General features: G+C 58.4%; 1 protein-coding gene across 1 annotated transcript in view; it reads left to right on the top strand.

Moving 5' to 3' along the window:
* Positions 1-18,413, top strand: part of PDE2A (phosphodiesterase 2A) — a 30,362-nt gene that overhangs the window by 1,298 nt on the left and 10,651 nt on the right. Inside the window, exons 2-30 of the mRNA XM_017731701.1 lie at positions 9,077-9,166; positions 9,725-9,813; positions 10,295-10,404; positions 10,853-10,908; positions 10,990-11,049; positions 11,149-11,308; positions 11,396-11,448; positions 11,937-12,011; positions 12,122-12,163; positions 12,250-12,318; positions 12,438-12,568; positions 12,697-12,808; positions 12,893-12,932; positions 13,393-13,456; positions 13,549-13,627; positions 13,711-13,888; positions 14,699-14,811; positions 15,064-15,141; positions 15,344-15,466; positions 15,691-15,761; positions 16,153-16,275; positions 16,379-16,466; positions 16,585-16,632; positions 16,740-16,814; positions 16,972-17,071; positions 17,302-17,414; positions 17,678-17,716; positions 17,858-17,964; positions 18,174-18,413. Coding sequence (XP_017587190.1) covers positions 9,077-9,166; positions 9,725-9,813; positions 10,295-10,404; positions 10,853-10,908; positions 10,990-11,049; positions 11,149-11,308; positions 11,396-11,448; positions 11,937-12,011; positions 12,122-12,163; positions 12,250-12,318; positions 12,438-12,568; positions 12,697-12,808; positions 12,893-12,932; positions 13,393-13,456; positions 13,549-13,627; positions 13,711-13,888; positions 14,699-14,811; positions 15,064-15,141; positions 15,344-15,466; positions 15,691-15,761; positions 16,153-16,275; positions 16,379-16,466; positions 16,585-16,632; positions 16,740-16,814; positions 16,972-17,071; positions 17,302-17,414; positions 17,678-17,716; positions 17,858-17,964; positions 18,174-18,399 — 2,712 coding nt within the window. The 3' untranslated portion in view covers positions 18,400-18,413. The remainder of the gene's footprint in view (positions 1-9,076; positions 9,167-9,724; positions 9,814-10,294; positions 10,405-10,852; positions 10,909-10,989; positions 11,050-11,148; positions 11,309-11,395; positions 11,449-11,936; positions 12,012-12,121; positions 12,164-12,249; positions 12,319-12,437; positions 12,569-12,696; positions 12,809-12,892; positions 12,933-13,392; positions 13,457-13,548; positions 13,628-13,710; positions 13,889-14,698; positions 14,812-15,063; positions 15,142-15,343; positions 15,467-15,690; positions 15,762-16,152; positions 16,276-16,378; positions 16,467-16,584; positions 16,633-16,739; positions 16,815-16,971; positions 17,072-17,301; positions 17,415-17,677; positions 17,717-17,857; positions 17,965-18,173) is intronic.

Here is an 18,413-nt window from a genome sequence, read left to right as displayed (position 1 = left end):
CCTCCTCACTGCCCAATGCAGTGATATGGGGTTCCCTGTGATCCCTCTCAGTCCCAGCCCCCAGAACCCAGCTGGGCCTGACCTAGGTGCTGGCAGCTGGGCAGGTTCTGAACCCTGGACACAACCCCCTGAGGGGATCTGGGGGTGTGGGGGCAAGGGAGCCACAACTTCCAGCCTGGGGAGTACAAAACCCACACAGATGGGGTGGTGGTGGGCAGACTGGTTTTAACCCAGTGGCACCGAGGAGGAGGAATGGATCGCATGGTGGGGCAGAGATGCATTCCTAGCTGTCCCTGGTGTGTGAGGCCACAGTGGCAGTGGGATATGACCCAGGATGTATGAGAAGTGAGTGGTGGGTATGGATCCTGTCCCTTCTCCAGCACAGGGTGAGTGAGGAACAGCTTATCCCCCACAAAATACCACTGGACCCCAGTCCCCATTGGTGTCCTGAGCGCTGACTGCATCTGGAACTCCCATCCCTGAGCCTGGGAGGGCGTATAGGATATATATAGGGCTTGGGGTGTTATTACCTCCCAACACCCTGTAGTGGGGTGAGACTGAGAATGTCTGTTCCTCCTCTCCCTCCCTGCCACCAGCTCCAATGCAATTACCTGCAGACTGGATCATGAATCAAACCCTAATTGATACATGTTCACAGCCTGGAGAAGCAGGAGGGGTTGGGGGCTGCCGCTGTCCCCAGGGGTTGCGAGGGGGCTGTGAGGGACTACACTCGGACACCTTTAGTGACCTGCCATGGATCAGGGAGCCTCAGCCAGCATCGTGGGGCTGCTCCTGCTTCAGTTTCCCCCCATGTGGGACCGGCCATGTTCAGTGGGCTGAGGACCCGTTGAGGGCAGTGAGGGGACATGCGTATGCAGGCGTTTGTCCTTGTGTTTCCTCTGGCGGACACAAACATATCAGCAGGGCAATAAAGGGGAGGAAAGGGCTGTGGCGGCTTCTTTCCATTACATGCGGCAGGGCTGGCTTCCTCCCACCCTCAGCAGGGCTGGGGGGTAGAGCAAGACCCCCAAACTGGGATGGGTGGGAGGAAAACACCCCAGTGTTTCCCAGCCAGGTGGTCCCCACAGGCCATAGGTGTGGGTGTCTCAAGGAGTGACTGCTTGCGGGTGTGGAATCAGCCTGTGCTGGCACTGCAGTGCCCTGGTGCTGATTTTTGAGGGGCAGTGGGGTTTGGGATATAGGTTCCAGAGCTCTCATGCCCCATGACATCACCCAGGAAGGGACGTCTGAGGTGGAAGTGCCCTGCTGCACCCCAGGCAGGGGAGCTGGGATAGAGGTGTTCCTGCTGCACCCCAAGCAGAAGGAATTGGAGGGGGTTAGTCCTGCTGCACCCTGGGCAGTGAAAAGCTGCGATCAGGATGCTCCTGTTACAGGATGACATGCATCTTCCCTCTGACTGGGATAGGCCCCTTGGGTGACCTTGGCTTTTTGGAGTCGAGCTGTGATATTTGGCAGGGAGGTGATGGACTGGGATCCCCTGCAAGCCTGGGTCTGAAGGGTGACCCTCTGGGAGCTGAGTCCATGGATCTGGGGACTGGCCTGGGACCTTTGCAGCTGAATCCCACTGCATCCCCACCCTGGCCACTCCATGGATGTGGGGGGGAGGATGGTGGGGACCTGCCCAAGGGAGCTGTGGGGTGGAAAATGACAGGGAGCAGAGCTAGCTCCCGGGTCTCCCTCCTCGTGGTGCAGGACAGATCACTGCTCCTGGCCCGGCTCTGGCAGATGCAGGTTGTTCGGCACCTTTGGATGCCCTGGCCACAGCTTTGGGACCCCCGATAGACAAGGGGGGGTTGGAGGCCAGACCCCTGGCTGGGTGCTGACCCATTAAACACCAGCACTGTGATCCTTTCCTACATGTCATGGGCTTTGGGCTTTTCCTGGCTGTGCCTCAATTTCCCCATCTGAGTAGCGAGACCCCCACAATTCCTAGACCCCTTCACGGCAATTAAGAGCTGCATCCCACCACCGAACCCTCTTAGACATAGAAAATAAGAGCAGTCCCTGTATAGACAGAGTGGAACCCCCTGGGGGGGGGCAGCTCTGCCAGCCTTCAGCCCCCCACACCCTGCTCTGGAGCTCTGCCCCAAATCGAATTCCTCCCCAGCTGCAGATGGCCAGGAATTCAATTTTCCCAGATCCCATCAGAGGCTGATAAATGAGGTCCCTAATCACTGTGCAGATCCCATTAGTGCCAGCCATACCAGGAGGGGATGCAGGAATGGATGGGGGAACGCTGCATCTCCCTTCCCATCCCACTGATTCCTATCTCCCCATGGAACCTAGATGTCCCCGAGCCCCTCTCTGGCTCCATCCCCAGAGCTTTGACATGATGCTCCCAAGTAGAGCCAGGCACGGAGACTCCTGCATGGCTAATCCACCAGAAAACATCTAGGAAAGTCCTGGAAACCCAGCCAGGTGGCCAGTGTGGATGGGAAGGGGCCTGTGTGCCAGGGAAATTTTTGCACCAATGCCATGTCCCAGGAATGCACATCATACCAGCTCCCTCCCAGCACTGCCAGTGTCAGCACCCAAGGCATAGTGCCAGCTGGGTGCCAGGATGTCTCTGTCCTTTGGGGTGAAGGCACCCGCATACCAGGGATTCTCCTAAACATTGAGCAGTTTCCCTGCAGCTGCTGTTGGAGGGTCCATATGTCCCCTCTCTGACATGGGTTAGAGACAAGTGACAGTGAGATGCCCAGTCCTCACCACCTTCTTTCTTACAACAGTGAACTAATTAGTGACAAATTAGTGACAGATCATTAGGCTAGTGGCCGAGCCGGCTGTTCCAAGAAGGCCACGATGTTCTGGGGACGGAAATCCTTGAGGAGTGTGGCTGCTGTCCCGATTTGTCCTGCCCAACAAAGGGACATCAACAGGAAGCAACCTTGACTCTGGCCCTGTTCTCTTGGCCCCAGGAGGCCAGGCCAGGATGTGGGGGGACAGACAAGGAGCACCCTAAGGGCTTGTGAGCTGCCAGAGTTTGGGAAATTTGCTTGGTTCAGCAAAACATTCCACTCAGAATGTGCGGGGTCCTCAGGGAGTGGCATCTGCCTGGTTCCGGGCTGTAGAAACTCCACGTGCAAAGGGTCTGTGCAAATGCCCTGTGCAGTGTGAGCATGCCAGGCTCCAGTGAGGCTGATGTATGGGTGAGGAGGAGGAGGATGGGGTGAGGGATGCACTGAGCTCCGGGGAGACACTGGGCTCAGCATGGCTCATTCTACCTGGACTAAACTCTAGTGCCATCCTAAGCAGATCTTGCACAACCATGTCCCTTTGCAGGTGGGGAAACTGAGGTAAGGAACCTCCACAGAAAGGGAAACTGAGGTAGGCACAGGCATACAGGGCTCCTTGCGTGCTTTTTTGGGATGGCTGAGTCCACAGACTTGCATCCTCCAGCCCTTGGAAGCCTCAGCCTGGATCGCTGGGTGCCAGGGTGTCTCCATGACGGAGTCCTGCACCCCAGCCCTTGCTTCCCATCCATACATTGCAACAGAACCCCAGGCAAACGACCATGAGGAGACAAGAAATATCCCAGAAGTGTTTCCTTCCCGTTTGCCCTCATTATCCCCCTGGAAAAGATGAGGTAATTAAGGAGCTACCGTGTTACAGGTTGTTGCTGCCTGATTAGATTAAAGCAATGTAATTTGGGACTGAGAGCGGTGCTGGGAGGAAATGGATGGATGGCTTCCCGGCTGGAGTTGGGCAGAGCTGCCAGCTCTACCCTCCCTCTATCCCTCCATCCTCTGTTGCCCTGGACCTTGCTCCAGGGACACTGCTGGAGGGTTATCAGGGGTGCTGCTTTGGGGGATTAGGGATACTTCCTCTGTTTTCTCACCCCTACGGAGAGGATTCCCTGGGGAATTGTGGCTGCGGGGCAGAGGGAAGGAGCTGGGAGCAGTGTGGGGGGCAACAAGGACAGGGTGACGGGGTGTCAGTGTCACTCAGCCCATGGCAGAGCTGAAGGGTATCAGGGATGCTCCTGCGGGGGTGGGAACAAGGGTGCTGCCTCTATTTCCCCAGCTCTATGGAGAGGATTCCCTGGGAAACGGTGGCTTTGGGCCTGGCGGAAGGAGCAGTGCCAGGGACAGGGAGAGGGTGACAGGGCTTTAGCAGTGTCACTCTGCCCATAGTACAGCTGTTGACAGCAAAGCTGTAACCTGCTGCCTTCAGGAGTCACTTCCCTGCTCTGTAGCTCAGTTTCGCCCCTCACACCCCAGTGTCAGAAGCTGGTGATCTCCTGCCTGGCCCTGCCTGGTCCTGCCTGGCCCTGCCCGCTTGTTGTCAGCCCTGCGTTGCCAACACACCGCCAGAGCTTGGCTATATTTAACCGCCACGGCCGGAGCACGAGGCCGAGCTGCCGGGGGGAGCAGCCCCCCAGGAGGGGAGTGGGGCTGGGGGGGCTCGGCTTTGCTGGAGGTGGGAGAGGAGGATGAATCACGGCTCAGGGATATTTTGGGATATTTTTAACGCTGCCAGATTGCTCGGCAAATGCTTGGGCAGGGCGGCGCGGGCGCAGGCTGGGTGTTTGCTGGCAGCTGCTGCTCAGCTTGGGGGGCCTAGGGGGATCAGCTGCTCCCCGTGGTGCTGTCACCCTGCAGCCATGCATTGGAGAGGTGACAAAGGCAGGGACATCTGTCCCCATGCACTTGGAAACAACTCTGGGTGTGATGGGTGGGGGCAAAAGGGGGTCCGGGAGCATCATCTTCCACCTTGAAGGGGAGGCCAGAGGGGAGGAAGTTTCCCCATCACCTCCCCTGGAAAGGGGAAAGGGCTAGGAAAAGGCAGAGCTGGGGCATGGGAGAGGGGGTGGGTGTCTCTGCCTTCAGGGTTGGGGCAGGCAGGGAACCCTTGGACAGTGACACATACCCAGGCACCCTGTGGGTGGGACACAGGGAGTGGTGAGGGGCTGTGAGGTAGTCTGCCTCCCAGGAATCCAAATGGGATTTTGCTTTTCGCCCGTCAGATGTAACAAGATCCAGAGGCTAGTGGCTAAAAATGCATCCTATCTGAAGAGTCCACAGTGGGAGGGAGCCCTAAGCCCCCAGCCCTGGCTCTCAGCCTTGCAATGAGGTGACCACATGGTCACCCTCCTCATCCAGGGCTCTGCTCCGTAGGGAATTCCCTGGGGAGCAGCTCCTCTGTCCTTGAATTCTGTAAACCCCCTGTGAGAGATATAGGGGCTGGTGAGATGGGCTGCAGGGGGGTCCTTTGCTCTGCCCCAGACCCCTCCTTGATGTGTTCTGCACTCCCAAGCATCCCAATCCCTTTGCAACCTGAGCCTGGAAAATCCATTGGGAAGGATCTGCATGGGGTTTGGGTACTGGGATGTGCTGCCCACAGGCACCGAGACCTGCGCACTCAGCATCTCAAATGCTCTAATTTGATTTGGGGCCCACAACTGGGGGTGAAGTTGTCCAGATGGAGCGATGTCCAGCTCCATCCCAAAGGTGATTGCTCAGGCAGGGGCTAATAGACTAATCCACTGCCGAAATTAATTGGGCTCATTTTCCTTGTGTTCCCAGATGGATAAAGTCCCATTGGAGGGCAGGAGCCGAGTGAGCTCTGAGGGCTCACTGCGTCATGGGTGCCTCAAGCTCAAGGGGTCACCTCTGGCAGATCATTTACTTGGAATTTTTACAGCAAAGCTGGGATGGAAGCTCGGCAGGGACTGCCACAGCAGCCTGGGCTGCTGCCAGCATCCCTCTGCAGAATCAGCACCCATGGGTGCTCTGGCAGCACCGGCAAGATCCATCTGGGGCCTCCCCAGCCCAGCATCCCCTTGCAAGGCAGGGTGACGGTCCTGCAGCCCTGCTCAGCGCTCCTCCGGGAGCAGGATGCTCCCAGGCACCAGGTATTTCTGCCTGGCTCTCTGTGCCTGTTTTCCCATGGTTAAAGAGGAATCCAGTGGGTGGCAGGTCCTGGTTTTGAGCTCTGCCTAATGCAAACTCTTCTTGCCGAGTGCCTAGGTGTGTCCCCACCCAGAGAGAGACCCCAAGTTCCAGGTACCCTCAACAGGGCTGAGCTTCCCAGTGGGTGCTTCACTGCACTGGATCCAGCCTCTGCCTTCTGCCAGGGCCTCCTCCTCACCCTTGGGGGGCCTCCATTCATCTCCCAGGAGCAAGGCCAGGAGAAGGGGTGCAAGCTCAGAGACCTGAGACCCTGTGAGGTCAGTGTTCTCCCCCTCCAGGCCCCCACCCTCCACATGGCAGGTGTAAAATGAACCTTTCTGGAGAGGAAGCTGGCCAGGATGGGATTTCTCTATTTCATAAACATCCGGAGAACTGAGGGTGCCAAGGGGGACTAACCAAGCTTCCACAGCTGGTGAGGGGGAGGCAGGGGACAGATGTGGCTGATCCTCTTGAAAAAACTCATGTTTTCACTGCTGGTCATTTCCTCTGGTAGAAAAAGCTGCTTTTACATCCCAGCAGCATCTGTGGAAGCCTGGGATGGGGGCCGGGGAGCCTGTGCTGGGGGTCCTCACCACCACATGTCTGGGGACAGGATGCTGCTGCAGCTATCCAAAGGGGAAATGAGGGGAAAAAATAGCAGGGAAAAATAAAAGGGCCATTTTCCATGAGGGAGAGAGCAGGCAGTACTCTGGAGGCTGGCCTGTGGCAGGGTTTGGCTTTGCTAGAGTGGGGGGGTCCATGTTGGAGCAGAGACAAATCCTTACTCTAAGAAGATGAATGGTGTCATTAATCTTCCACCAGCTTCAGTGGGAATATTGAGGCAGATATGGCTCTGGTGTTGCACTGCACCGTGGGGTGCTGGCCAGCATTGAGGTCCCATGAGTCACCCTGTCAGCTCAGGAGTCCAGCAGGGTGAGACCAGTATCCCTGTCCTCTCAGGCCAGAGAAAAGGTGACAACAGTCCCCGGGTGGGAGTCCCACAGGGCCACGTGTGCGCACCATGGGGACAGGACAGGGACAGGGTGCTGTTCACCTGCTCTACAGGAGCAGCATCCTCAGCTCCTGGGGCTGTCAGTGATGCCATGCTGTATCCCCTGCCCACACCCTGTCCTTGGATCTGTCCCCAAAGCCTTCTCTCCATGCCCATCTCCAGGCAGCATTTCCCTCCAGAGCTGCTGGGTGTGCAGCACCTGGGATAAGGGTGTTGGACTTTGCTCCAGGAGCGGGGAATTGCAATCCCTCAGTGTTTCCTCCTGTTTCAGCGAAGTTAATTAACCCGCTGTGCCCACTTGGGAAGTGTTACCATAGCTCTGCCCTCCATGGAAGCTGGGATGCAGAGCAGGTGGCTGATTGTTTCATCTCTCCACTGGTGCTGGGGATGCATGTGCCAATGCAGCCTCATCCAAACACCCCAACATCTGCGGAGTAGAGATGGATCTGGAGGAGCCCCCACCCAAACTGAGGTAGTGCCTGGATGGTGTGGATTGCTGGGAGTAGGACACTGGTGACTCCACAGAAAAGGGAAAGGCTGTTTATGGCAATAACTGGGATATAGCTATGGTGGTGGCGCTGGCTGTGCTGGCTCTGGGCCCTGGCTGTGTCCCAGCAGAGCCCCCAGTGTGGGTCTGCAGCATCCCCAGGGCTGAGGGACAGAGGGTGACAGGGAGCGAGGGTGTTGGGGTAAACCTCTGCTCTGGGCTGGAGGATCTGGACTGGGAGTGGGACGAGTGAGACAAATGGAATTAGTGGGATGAGCAAGTGGGATATGCAGCATGGGTGGGACAAGTGGAAGGAGTGGGACAAGCCATTGAATGGGATGAGCCATTGAGTGGGATGAGTGGGCTGAGCTGGATGAATGGAACAAGCAAGGTGAGTGGGATGAGTGGGATGTGCAGGATGAGTGGGACAAGCAGCTGAGTGGAATGAGCCATCAAATGGGATGAGTTGGATGAACTGGATTAATATAGTGAATAGGCTGAGTGGGATGAGCAGGATGAGTGGGAGAAGCAGTTTAGTGGGATGAGCGGGACAAGTGGAATGAGTGTGATGTCCTTCTCAGCCCACCCTCACTCTCCCTACCTTCTTCCTAGGCTGCAAACCATCCTGCCAGCTTCTGCTGCTGTGTCCTTGTCTTGGGAATATCTTCTTTTAGCTCCTGCAGGTTTCCCCTCACTGTGTCAGGGATGGAGCCGTATTCCCAGCCCTATTAAAGCCTCCACCCATGTCCAGCTGCCACCTGACTGTCCCCACACCAAGAATGCCACTGGCATTTGATGCCCCAAGCAGACCCAAGGGACCCATTCAGGCTCTGCCCCATCTTCCCCTGCCCCAGGGGGGCCACTGTGGAGGATCTGGTGGGACAGAGGGATGGCAGGACAGCCACCTGGCTGAGGCCTGGCTGTATTCTACAGTGCATGTGTCTCCAGTGTGAGTAAGTGACTGGAGATGCGGCCCTGTTGGAATAACATTCAGTGCCGATGTCTTCAGCTGGAAGCACCCTCACCGCCAGCCACACTCCCAGTGCCACTTGGATCTGGCCCCATGGCTGAGTATGCTCCCTGGGTGGGTAGGTGGCATGGCCCTGCATGGGGCTGCTGTCCTGGATGGGGTCTTGGGGTGCATGACAGCCCCTAGGTCTGGTTATCAGGAATGGAGCCTGGAGCCACCTGGCAAAGCTGGGACCAGAGGAAGAGCAAATCCCAACGCCATCATGCAGTGTCTGATTTGGAGCATCTACTATTTCTGTCATAACATCATCCTTATCCCACTCTCCCAGACAAGGGCTGGAGGCAGGAGCAGGGCTGGGAGAGTTGCACCACAGAGCCCACTGTGCCCCCGGATTTTCCACGTGTCCATTCCAACACCTCTGTCCCACCACGGGGTTGTAATCCTCAGATAAGCTTTTATCTGTGGCTCAGTGCCAAAGCCTCCTCTCCCTTTCCACCTCCCCACATGATGGATGCTGACCAAAACAGGAGGGTTTGGCCCCAAAAAAGGCACCAGGCAGTCTGGAGGCCACTGCAAGGGGTCTGGTGGCAGGAGGACCTGTGCTGTGGCAGGGGTAAGGGAGAGTGGTGCCTTGGTGCCCCTCCACATGGTATTGGCCCCCAGAGACCCCCTGTTTTGCTCTTCTCACTCTGCAGGATGCTCTGCTGAGCCTGGGCGCTGCGCTTGATGCCACCACCCTGCGTGATGCCCTCCGCCATGCCCTTGTCACCCTGCTGCCTGCTGTGGTAGGTGGGGGTGCATCTGCATCCCCCAGGGGGCTGGGAGGAATGGGGAGCAGAGCATCCTCCTGGGCGGGTGGGAGTTGTGGGGTTTCTGAGACCCCCTGGGTTGGGGGGAGCCCTGGAGGGACTGGAGGGTGGATTCTCTGCTGGTTGATGCTGGGGTTCTGTCTGGGGCAGGGTCTCCTTATCCCCAACCCACTGCAGAATTCTCCCCCTATATGGGCCACCTGTCACCACCAGGGTGCTGTGGTGGCCCTGGTGCTCATGGTGGCCCCAGGGTGCTGGTGGCCCTGGGGGTGCTGGTGGCTCTAATCCTGGTGACCCTGGTGCTGGTGGTGGCTGGACATTGTGCCAGTGCCATTCCACGGGGCCCCTGGCCATGGCTGGGTGTGAGTGGTGCACACTTGTGTAGGTGAGTGTGCACATCTGTGTGTGACTCTGTGTGTGCGCAGGGGTGTATTTGTGAATGTGTGGATGTGCAAATGTGGGTGTGCAGGTGTTTATGCACGTGTGGCTGTGCACGCATGTCTGCACACACGCATGTGCTGCCCCCTCCTCCAGGAGCACGTCTATATCTACCTGCTGGATGGGGACACACGGCTGCTCTGTGATGACCCCCCCCATGAGCTGCCGTCCAACGGGAAGCTCAGGTGAGCTTGGCCACCTCCCCAGCCCTGGGCGTGGGCACATGCGTGTGGCTTGGCTGGTGTCCATGAACAGACATGTACATGGAAGGCAGGAGGCTTCCCATCCCTCTCCACATCTCCATCCTCATTCCATCTCCATCCATGTGCCAGTCCCCTTTCCCTTCCCATCCTCATCTTCATCCTGGATGTGCACACATGTGCACAGGGGCTGTGTGTATGTACAGGGACACACATGCTGGCACAGGGGCTGTGTGTGTACAGGAAGACACACGTTTATGCCCAGGGGCTGTGCATGTGTGCAGGGACACACATGTGAATAGGGGCTCTGCCTGTGCAGGGACACAAGTATGCACATGTGCTTCACAGTCCTTGAGCCTGTCCTCATCCCATGGGTGTCTCCGCCCCGGGGGTTGCCCCTTCCTGGGGGTTTTCCTTCCCAGGTGCCCTCCCCAACGGATGCTCAAAAGTATCCCTGTCCCCACAGGGATGCTGTGCAGAAGCAGAAGCGGCTGGAATGTGGGGGGCTGCTCCCTGCTGAGCTCCCTGGCCAGCACCTGGGACCCCTGGCAGCGCCCCTGGCCCCTGGCACACAAGGTGGGAGCTGTGGGAAGGGTGGTCTTGGGGGACATATATGGGGGTATGGGCATAGGGCTGGGTGGTAGGTAGGTGGAGGGATAGAGGTGGGAATGGAGGTGTGAGAAGATGGATGAGTGGATGGATGGATGGATGGATGGTTCATGGGTGGTCAGAGGCAATGGCTGAGACAACAGCATGTGGGTGAGTGATGGATGCACAGACAGGTGGGTGGAAGCAGGATGGAGGCATGAGGGACAGGTGGGCACTGGGACTGAGGGGTGCTCTCAGGAACAAGTAAGCATGGAGGTGGGCAGATGGATAATGGATGGATGGGAAGCTGGATAGATGGCTGGGTGGGTGGGTCATGACACATCAGGACATAATAGACATGCACCCCAAGAGCTGAGTTCCACAGTTCCGGGCTGCCCCTGGGGCCCACCTGGGACCGACACTCTCTCGCTTGTAGTGCTCATCATCCCGCTGGTGGACAAGAACAGTGGGGCCGTGGTATGCGTCATCCTGGTGAGTGCAGGAACATGGGCAAGGCTCTGGGGCAAGGGAGAGGGCCTGGACTTGGGGGTCCTAACATCACTCCTGCTCCAGGTACACTGCGGCCAGCTGAGCGACTCTGATGAGCAGAGCCTGCGTGCGTTAGAGAGACATGTGAGTGAGTCCTTCTGAACTGTGGGACCTGCCACCTGGGGACCTACCACCCTTTCCCCAAGCCCTGCTGTTCCTTGTCCCTTCTGCTCCATCTTGCAGGCCCTGGTGGCATTCCGACGCCTGCAAGCCCTGCAGAAGTTGCAGCCTTGGCCCCAGGTCAGCCTCTCCACCAGCTCCTCCCAGACCTCTCTGGCCAAGCCCGAGAAGGCACCTGACAGCAGCTATAGTGACCTGGACTGCAAGATCCTACAGCTCTGTGGTGAGTGGAGGGACACTGGGAAGGGTGGGGGGTGTGGACAGGGTGAAACCATGCTCAGCCCCTCACAGCACTGCCACCCTTGTACAGGTGAGCTGTATGACCTGGATGCCGCCTCGCTGCAGCTCAAGGTCATCAACTATGTGAGTAGTTGCTCCACCAGCCCCCTACCCCCATCTGCCCCCAGCCCCAGGACACACCAGAGAGCCCCATTTTATTTCTAAACAAGAAAATCCCCCAAAACTGAGTAAAGCCTCAAGCATCAGCTGTGCAGTCATCTGTAGTGACCAGAGTGAGCAGCCTTGTAACAACCATCAATAGTCTCCAGAGTTAACCCTCACCCTCACCACAAAAACTCTGTGAGAGAACGTACAGGTTTCTCTCCTGCTCTCTATCATTCTGTACCTCAGTACGACCCTCAGTAGTGTCCAGAGTGAACAGCCTTGCCCTTGCCATCAGTAGCCTCCAGTGTGAACCTGCTCGGTCACAGGAAGGAGGTTCTGGAGAGGGGCACCTGGTTCCCTGTGGCATGTGTGGGTGCCCTGGGCACAGGGAAGCAGAGGAGGGGCTGGATCCTACCTGGGGAGTGCTTGGGGCAGGCTGGGGTGCTGACCATCCCCTTACTCCTCAGCTGAAGCAGGAAACTCAGTCTCTGTGCTGCTGCCTCCTGCTCGTCTCTGAGGACAACCACCAGCTCTTCTGCCAGGTAGGTGCCACCAGGCTAGTCCCCCAAGCCTGACCCCCACAGAGGATTACATGACACCCCCTGACATGGCGTCATCCTCATGGGCACCCCCTTCTCCCCATCTCTTCCAGGTGGTGGGGGACCGTGTCCTGGATGAGGAAATCAGCTTTTCCGTGAGCAGGGGGGAGTGGTGAGGGGTTGGGATGTCAGGGGGGTGGGCAATGGGTGCCACACGCTAACATGTCCCCTCTCCCCGCAGCTCACCTTTGGGCGCCTGGGGCAGGTGGTGGAGGATAAGAAGCCCATCACCTTGAAGGACATCAGTGAGGTGGGTACTAGCTGTGTCCCTCCCACAACTGGGGACATGGGTGTCACCCCAATGTCCCATGGGGCTTCCTGGGGAGGCCAGGCGTGCTGGTTCCAGCCCCATCTCGCCTCTCCCTGCAGGAGGAGCACAAGCAGCTGAGCAGCATGTTGGGCTGCGAGGTCACCTCCATGCTCTGTGTCCCTGTCATTAGCCGGGCCACCTCCCAGGTGGTGGCACTGGCCTGCGCCTTCAACAAACTGAGTGGGGAGAGGTGAGCAGCATTTTGGCTGGGACTCTCTGTGGGGCTGCACTCCCTCACTTTTGGGGTGCTGGAGCATTGTCGCTGTGGAGAAAGGGGGGGACCAATAGGGACAGAGAACTGAGGTGTGCCCCCGCCAGCTACACAGACACGGATGAGCACAAGATCCAGCACTGCTTCTGCTACACCTCCACGGTGCTCACTAGCACCCTGGCCTTCCAGAAGGAGCAGAAGCTCAAGTGTGAGTGCCAGGTGAGCATGTGTAGGGCTGTGTCACATGCATGTGTGTGCCCCATCTTGCACTAGTCACTGATGACATCCTCTCTGTCCCCTCAGGCCCTGCTGCAGGTGGCCAAGAACCTCTTCACCCACTTGGGTAGGTGCATGGGAGAGCACCCATGGTGAGGGAGTGGAATGGAGAATGGATGACCAACCCCTGCCCCAGCCCCAGAGGGTGGTGGCACTGGGGTCTCTGTCCCCAGCCAGGGAGAACCTTGTCCCTTTGTTGGGGAATGGTCACAGAAGGGTGATATGAGCTGGCACAGAACCTGACACGCACTGATGCTGCATGGCTGCATGCAGGCATGCATGTGGCATGACCACAGAGCTCTTAGAAACGTGTGTGCACACGTGCAGCTGCGTGTGTGCACTGCTGAACGCACGTATGTGCTGCTCACACGTGCACATGCCCCACACAGCCCCCATCCCTCTGTGCCACCCAGACCTCCTGCCAGGGCCCTGAGCTAAAGCTCCCCCCCTTTCATTGCATGAGTGGGGGATGAGGGAGCAGTGCTGCCCGGCTGGGGGTCCCTGACCCTTCACTGCTTCCCCTGCAGATGATGTCTCCGTCCTGCTGCAGGAGATCATTACGGAGGCCCGGAACCTCAGCAATGCTGAGATGTGAGTGGTGGTGGTGGGGCACACAGGTGAGGGGGCACGGGGGGGACACTGAGCTGGCCTGTGGGTGTGAATGGCAGTGGTGTGTCTTGCAGATGCTCTGTGTTCCTGCTGGACCGGCTCAGCCATGAGCTGGTGGCCAAGGTGTTCGATGGTGGAGTGGTGGATGACGAGGTGAGCACAGGATGGAGTTGGGGGGCCTGGGGTTGTGTCCCTCCCCCCAGGCCTTGCTGGTGATCTTCTTCCCCTGCCCGCAGAGCTATGAGATCCGCATTCCGGCAGACCAGGGCATTGCCGGGCACGTGGCCACCACCGGCAAGATCCTGAACATCAAGGATGCCTACTCGCACCCGCTCTTCTACCGTGGGGTGGATGACAGCACCGGCTTCCGCACCCGCAACATCCTTTGCTTCCCCATCAAGAATGAGAGCCAGGGTGAGGGGGTGAGGGAGGCACACTGGGAAGAGGGGGGCACAGGTCTGGCCCAGGAGGTGCCTCAGTCAGCATGTGGTGGTTTGGTCACTCATCATGTGGACATGACACTGTCCCCAGCATGCAGTCACAGGCACAGCATCATCCCTCACCTGTGGGCACGAATCCTGTTCAAGGGGCACAGTCCTGGCTCAGTCTGTGGGCACAACACTGTCCCCAGCATGTGAACACCATTCTGTCCCCAGCCCACAGGCACTGTTCTGTCCCCAGCCCATGGGCACCATTCTGTCCCCAGCCTGTAGGCAGAACACTGCCGCAGCACATGGGCATGACCCTGTCCCAATCCCATGGTCACAGTCCTGTCCCCAGCATCAGGGCACCATTCTGTCCCATGAATGTGGGCATGGTCCTGTCCTAGCCCTTGTGTCTCCTGGCACAAGGGCACAGTTCCTGGGTGTGATCATGTCCCCCCGCAGACACTCAGCACTGTCTCCCAGCCCATGGCCATGATTCTGTCCCAGCCCATGGGCACATGGGCATGATCATGTACCCTGCATCTGGGCATGATCCTGTCTGCCAACACCTGAGCACAATATTGTCCCTGGGCATGAGCCTGTCCCAGCCCCTGGGCACAACACTGCCCCCAGAATGTGGCTGTCATCCTGTCCCCAACCCACAGGAACAGCACTGTCCCTGCTACTTGGGCACAACCCTGCCCTAAGCCCATGGACACTGTGCTGTCCTCAGCACACAGACATGACCCTGTACCCAAAACAAGGGCCTGATACCCCTGGTGTCCCTCCTCTGCTCCAGAGGTCATTGGGGTGGCGGAGCTGGTCAACAAGATCAATGGCCCTTGGTTCAGCAAGTTTGACGAGGACCTGGCCACTGCCTTCTCCATCTACTGCGGCATCAGCATCGCCCATGTATGTGCTGGGGGATCCTCTACTTGGAGGGGGTCACACACAAGGTGGGGTCCCAACTCTGCCACAGCACAGAGGAATGGGGATGGGGGGATGTGTGTGTGGGGTCCCCATTCCTTGGGGACAAGTGGTGGCCATAGGATGGGAAGGGAATTCATGGGCATAAGAATGTGCTGTGGTGCCAGGGTGAGCTTGGGGCTGCTGGAGGGTGTCTGCCCACCCCCAGCACTTCCATAACCTGATCCTGCCCCACAGTCCCTGCTGTACAAGAAGGTGAATGAGGCACAGTACCGAAGCCACCTGGCCAACGAGATGATGATGTACCACATGAAGGTGAGGTAGCATGAGGACAGGGATGGGGACAGGGGTGGGACCCTCACTGCCAGCATGGTGCACCCACACTTTACCCTGAGGTGGTTGCACAGTTGGGTGGTGGTGATACCCCAGGGCTCTTTGCTCTCACTGTGGTTCATGTGGCCTTTGGAACACCTGGGCACCTGGTCACAGTGTGGGCCCCTGGCTACGGCTCCTGCAGGTGTCAGATGATGAGTACACCAAACTGCTGAGTGAGGGCATCCAGCCCGTGTCCACCATTGACCCCAACTTTGCCAGCTTCACCTACACGCCACGCTCGCTGCCCGAGGATGACACCTCTATGGTGAGGACCATGGGGACAACTGTCAACAGCAGTGGACAACTGCCACCATCCCCTGCCTGGCCTTGGTCAGGTCATATACCCCAATGCTGGGGTGCTGGGGTGTTGGGGTGAAGGGATGTGGCTGCACCCCTGGGCATCGTCCTGCTGGGCAGGGGCAGGGTTGTCTCGCGGGGAAACTTACTGGGCATTGTCACTCCCTGCCACCCACTCTGTCCCCTCTGCAGGCCATCCTGAGCATGCTGCAGGACATGAATTTCATCAACAACTACAAGATGGACCGTCAGACGCTCACTAGGTGAGTTCCCATCCCTGTCCACTATCCCTGTCCCCATCTCCATCTCCATCCCCATCCACATCACTATCCACCTTCCCCATTTCCTTCTTCTTCCCCATTTCCTTCTTCTTCCCCATCCCCTCCGTCTCCTTCCCTGTCCCCATCCACATCCTCATCACTATCCACCTTCTCTGTCCCCTGTCCATATCCTCATCCCTGTCTCTATCCTCATCCCCATCCAGATGACTGTCCACCTTCCCTGTCCCCATCCCTCTCCCCTAGCTCATTCCCAACCCTTCCCCATCCCATCCTCACCTTCATCTCCATCCCCGTGGCTGCCTGGTGGACAGCTGGCCAGGTGGAGGTCCCTGTGGGGTGAGACCTCCCTGCATGGCTTTGCCCCTCTGTCCAGGTTCTGCCTGATGGTGAAGAAGGGGTACCGTGACCCTCCCTACCACAACTGGATGCACGCCTTCTCTGTCTCCCACTTCTGCTACCTGCTCTACAAGAACCTGGAGCTCGTTAACTACCTGGAGTAAGGCCAGGCACTATCCCTGTCCCTGTTCTCCATCCCCTGTCCTGGCTGGGGTGCTCCCTGCTCTCCTGCCTGCCTCAGTTTCCCTCCTCCCCCTCCGCAGAGACATCGAGATCTTTGCCCTCTTCATCTCCTGCATGTGCCACGACCTGGACCACAGAGGCACCAATAACTCCTTTCAGGTGGCCTCGGTGAGCCGAGCCCAGAGCTGGGATGGGGCAAGGGGGAAGGGGGGGTATGGGGACAGGGACAGAGCTGTGGGGGTCTTCACCCCCATAGCTCCATCATTCCGGCTTCTCTACCTTGCAGAAATCGGTCCTGGCTGCACTCTACAGTTCAGAGGGCTCTGTCATGGAGGTAAGATCCCCCAGATCTCTCACTGCCCATCTGTCCTGGGTTCTGGCTGCATGGCAGCATCCCTGCCTGCTCCCTGCCTGCTTTCATGGTCCTGGCTTCTCCCACAGAGGCATCACTTTGCCCAAGCCATTGCTATCCTCAACAGCCAAGGCTGCAACATCTTTGACCACTTCTCCCGAAAGGTGAGCCCCCCACCTTTAACACCCCTCTCAGGCCACCCCCTGCCCATGCTGAGCCCCTGCATTCTTGCCAGACCCCCTGCCCCCCATCCCTGGATCCTAGGGGATGTGGGAGCTGGCAGGGGCACAGAGCTGGTCATGGCAGCTGACTTGCCCACAGGACTACCAGCGCATGCTGGACTTGATGAGGGACATCATCTTGGCCACTGACCTGGCCCACCACCTCCGCATCTTCAAGGATCTCCAGAAGATGGCAGAAGGTGAAGCTCCTGGGATGGAGATGGGGATTGGGATTTGAGGGGTGGTAGGAACTCATCCCACCAAGGCTGGGAGGTGGCACAGGTGGTTCCAATGTTGGGGGTGATAAGGGCTGGGACATGACACAGCAGGTCCTGGCTGTCCCCAGAGTCCTCATGTGTGGCATGATGGGGGCTATGGAGCTCTGTCCTGAGCTCCCCATCCCAACCTCTGCCCCACACTCTGCCCACAGTGGGATATGACCCCAAGAACAAACAGCACCGCAGCCTGCTGCTCTGCCTGCTCATGACCTCCTGTGACCTCTCTGACCAGACCAAGGGCTGGAAGACCACCAGGAAGATTGCAGTGAGTGCCACACCATGGAGCTAAACCCCCTGAATGCCATCTCACAACCTGCCCAGGCTACCTGCATGTCCCCAGGCACTAGGGACACACCAGCTCCTCATGGAGGAGGTCCCTCCATGCAGGACCCTGGACCATGCAGCAGTCCCTCCATGCCAGGACCATGTCCCTGCTTGACTCAGAGCCATGGGGAGGGGTCTGGAGGGCAGGAGGGATGGGGGATCATCCCAGGCTGCACTGCCCTTGCTGATGCCTGTCTCTTGCAGGAGCTGATCTACAAAGAATTCTTCTCCCAGGGTGACCTGGTAGGTACCAGCTGGCAGGGTTGGGCTTGGCCAATGCTCAAGGCACCAATGGGATGGGGGGCATGGGCAGTGAGCAGAGAGGTCTTGCCTGGGAATGGGAGGAAGTGCTACTGGCAGTGACCCCCCTCACCATCCATACAGGAGAAAGCCATGGGGAACAGCCCGCTGGAGATGATGGACCGGGAGAAAGCCTACATCCCTGAGCTGCAGATCAGCTTCATGGAGCACATTGCCATGCCCATCTACAAGTGAGCCCCAGTGCTGGTGCTGGGGTGGGGAGGACCCCCTGCCACCCCCACCTCTGTAAGGGTGGGATGGGGGTGCTGTGTGTGGGGGGGTTTTGCAGGTGTTGGGGGGATTCCAAGCAGTGGGGATGGGGTTGCACTCAACTAAGGGGGTTGCACTGAAGTAAGGGGGTGCAGCCCTGTGCTGATGGAGTGCATCCCCCACTCCCCAGATTGCTGCAGGACCTCTTCCCCAAGGCAGCGGAGCTCTACGAGCGGGTGGCCAGCAACCGGGAGCAGTGGACCAAGGTCTCCCACAAATTCACCATCCGGGGGTTGCCCAGTAACAACTCCCTGGACTTTCTGGATGAGGAATATGACCCACAGGCCCCTGACCCCCAGCTCAATGGCTGCCTGGAACCTGAGGCAGGGCAGCCCCCTGAGGCTGAGGCCGAGTGATGGAGGCAATGGGG

Source organism: Corvus brachyrhynchos, unplaced genomic scaffold, assembly GCF_000691975.1.
Source record: "Corvus brachyrhynchos isolate BGI_N302 unplaced genomic scaffold, ASM69197v1 scaffold3, whole genome shotgun sequence".
NCBI lineage: Eukaryota > Metazoa > Chordata > Aves > Passeriformes > Corvidae > Corvus > Corvus brachyrhynchos.
The sequence above is the reverse complement of the archived record's forward strand: the minus strand, read 5'-3'. Positions and strand labels throughout refer to the sequence as shown.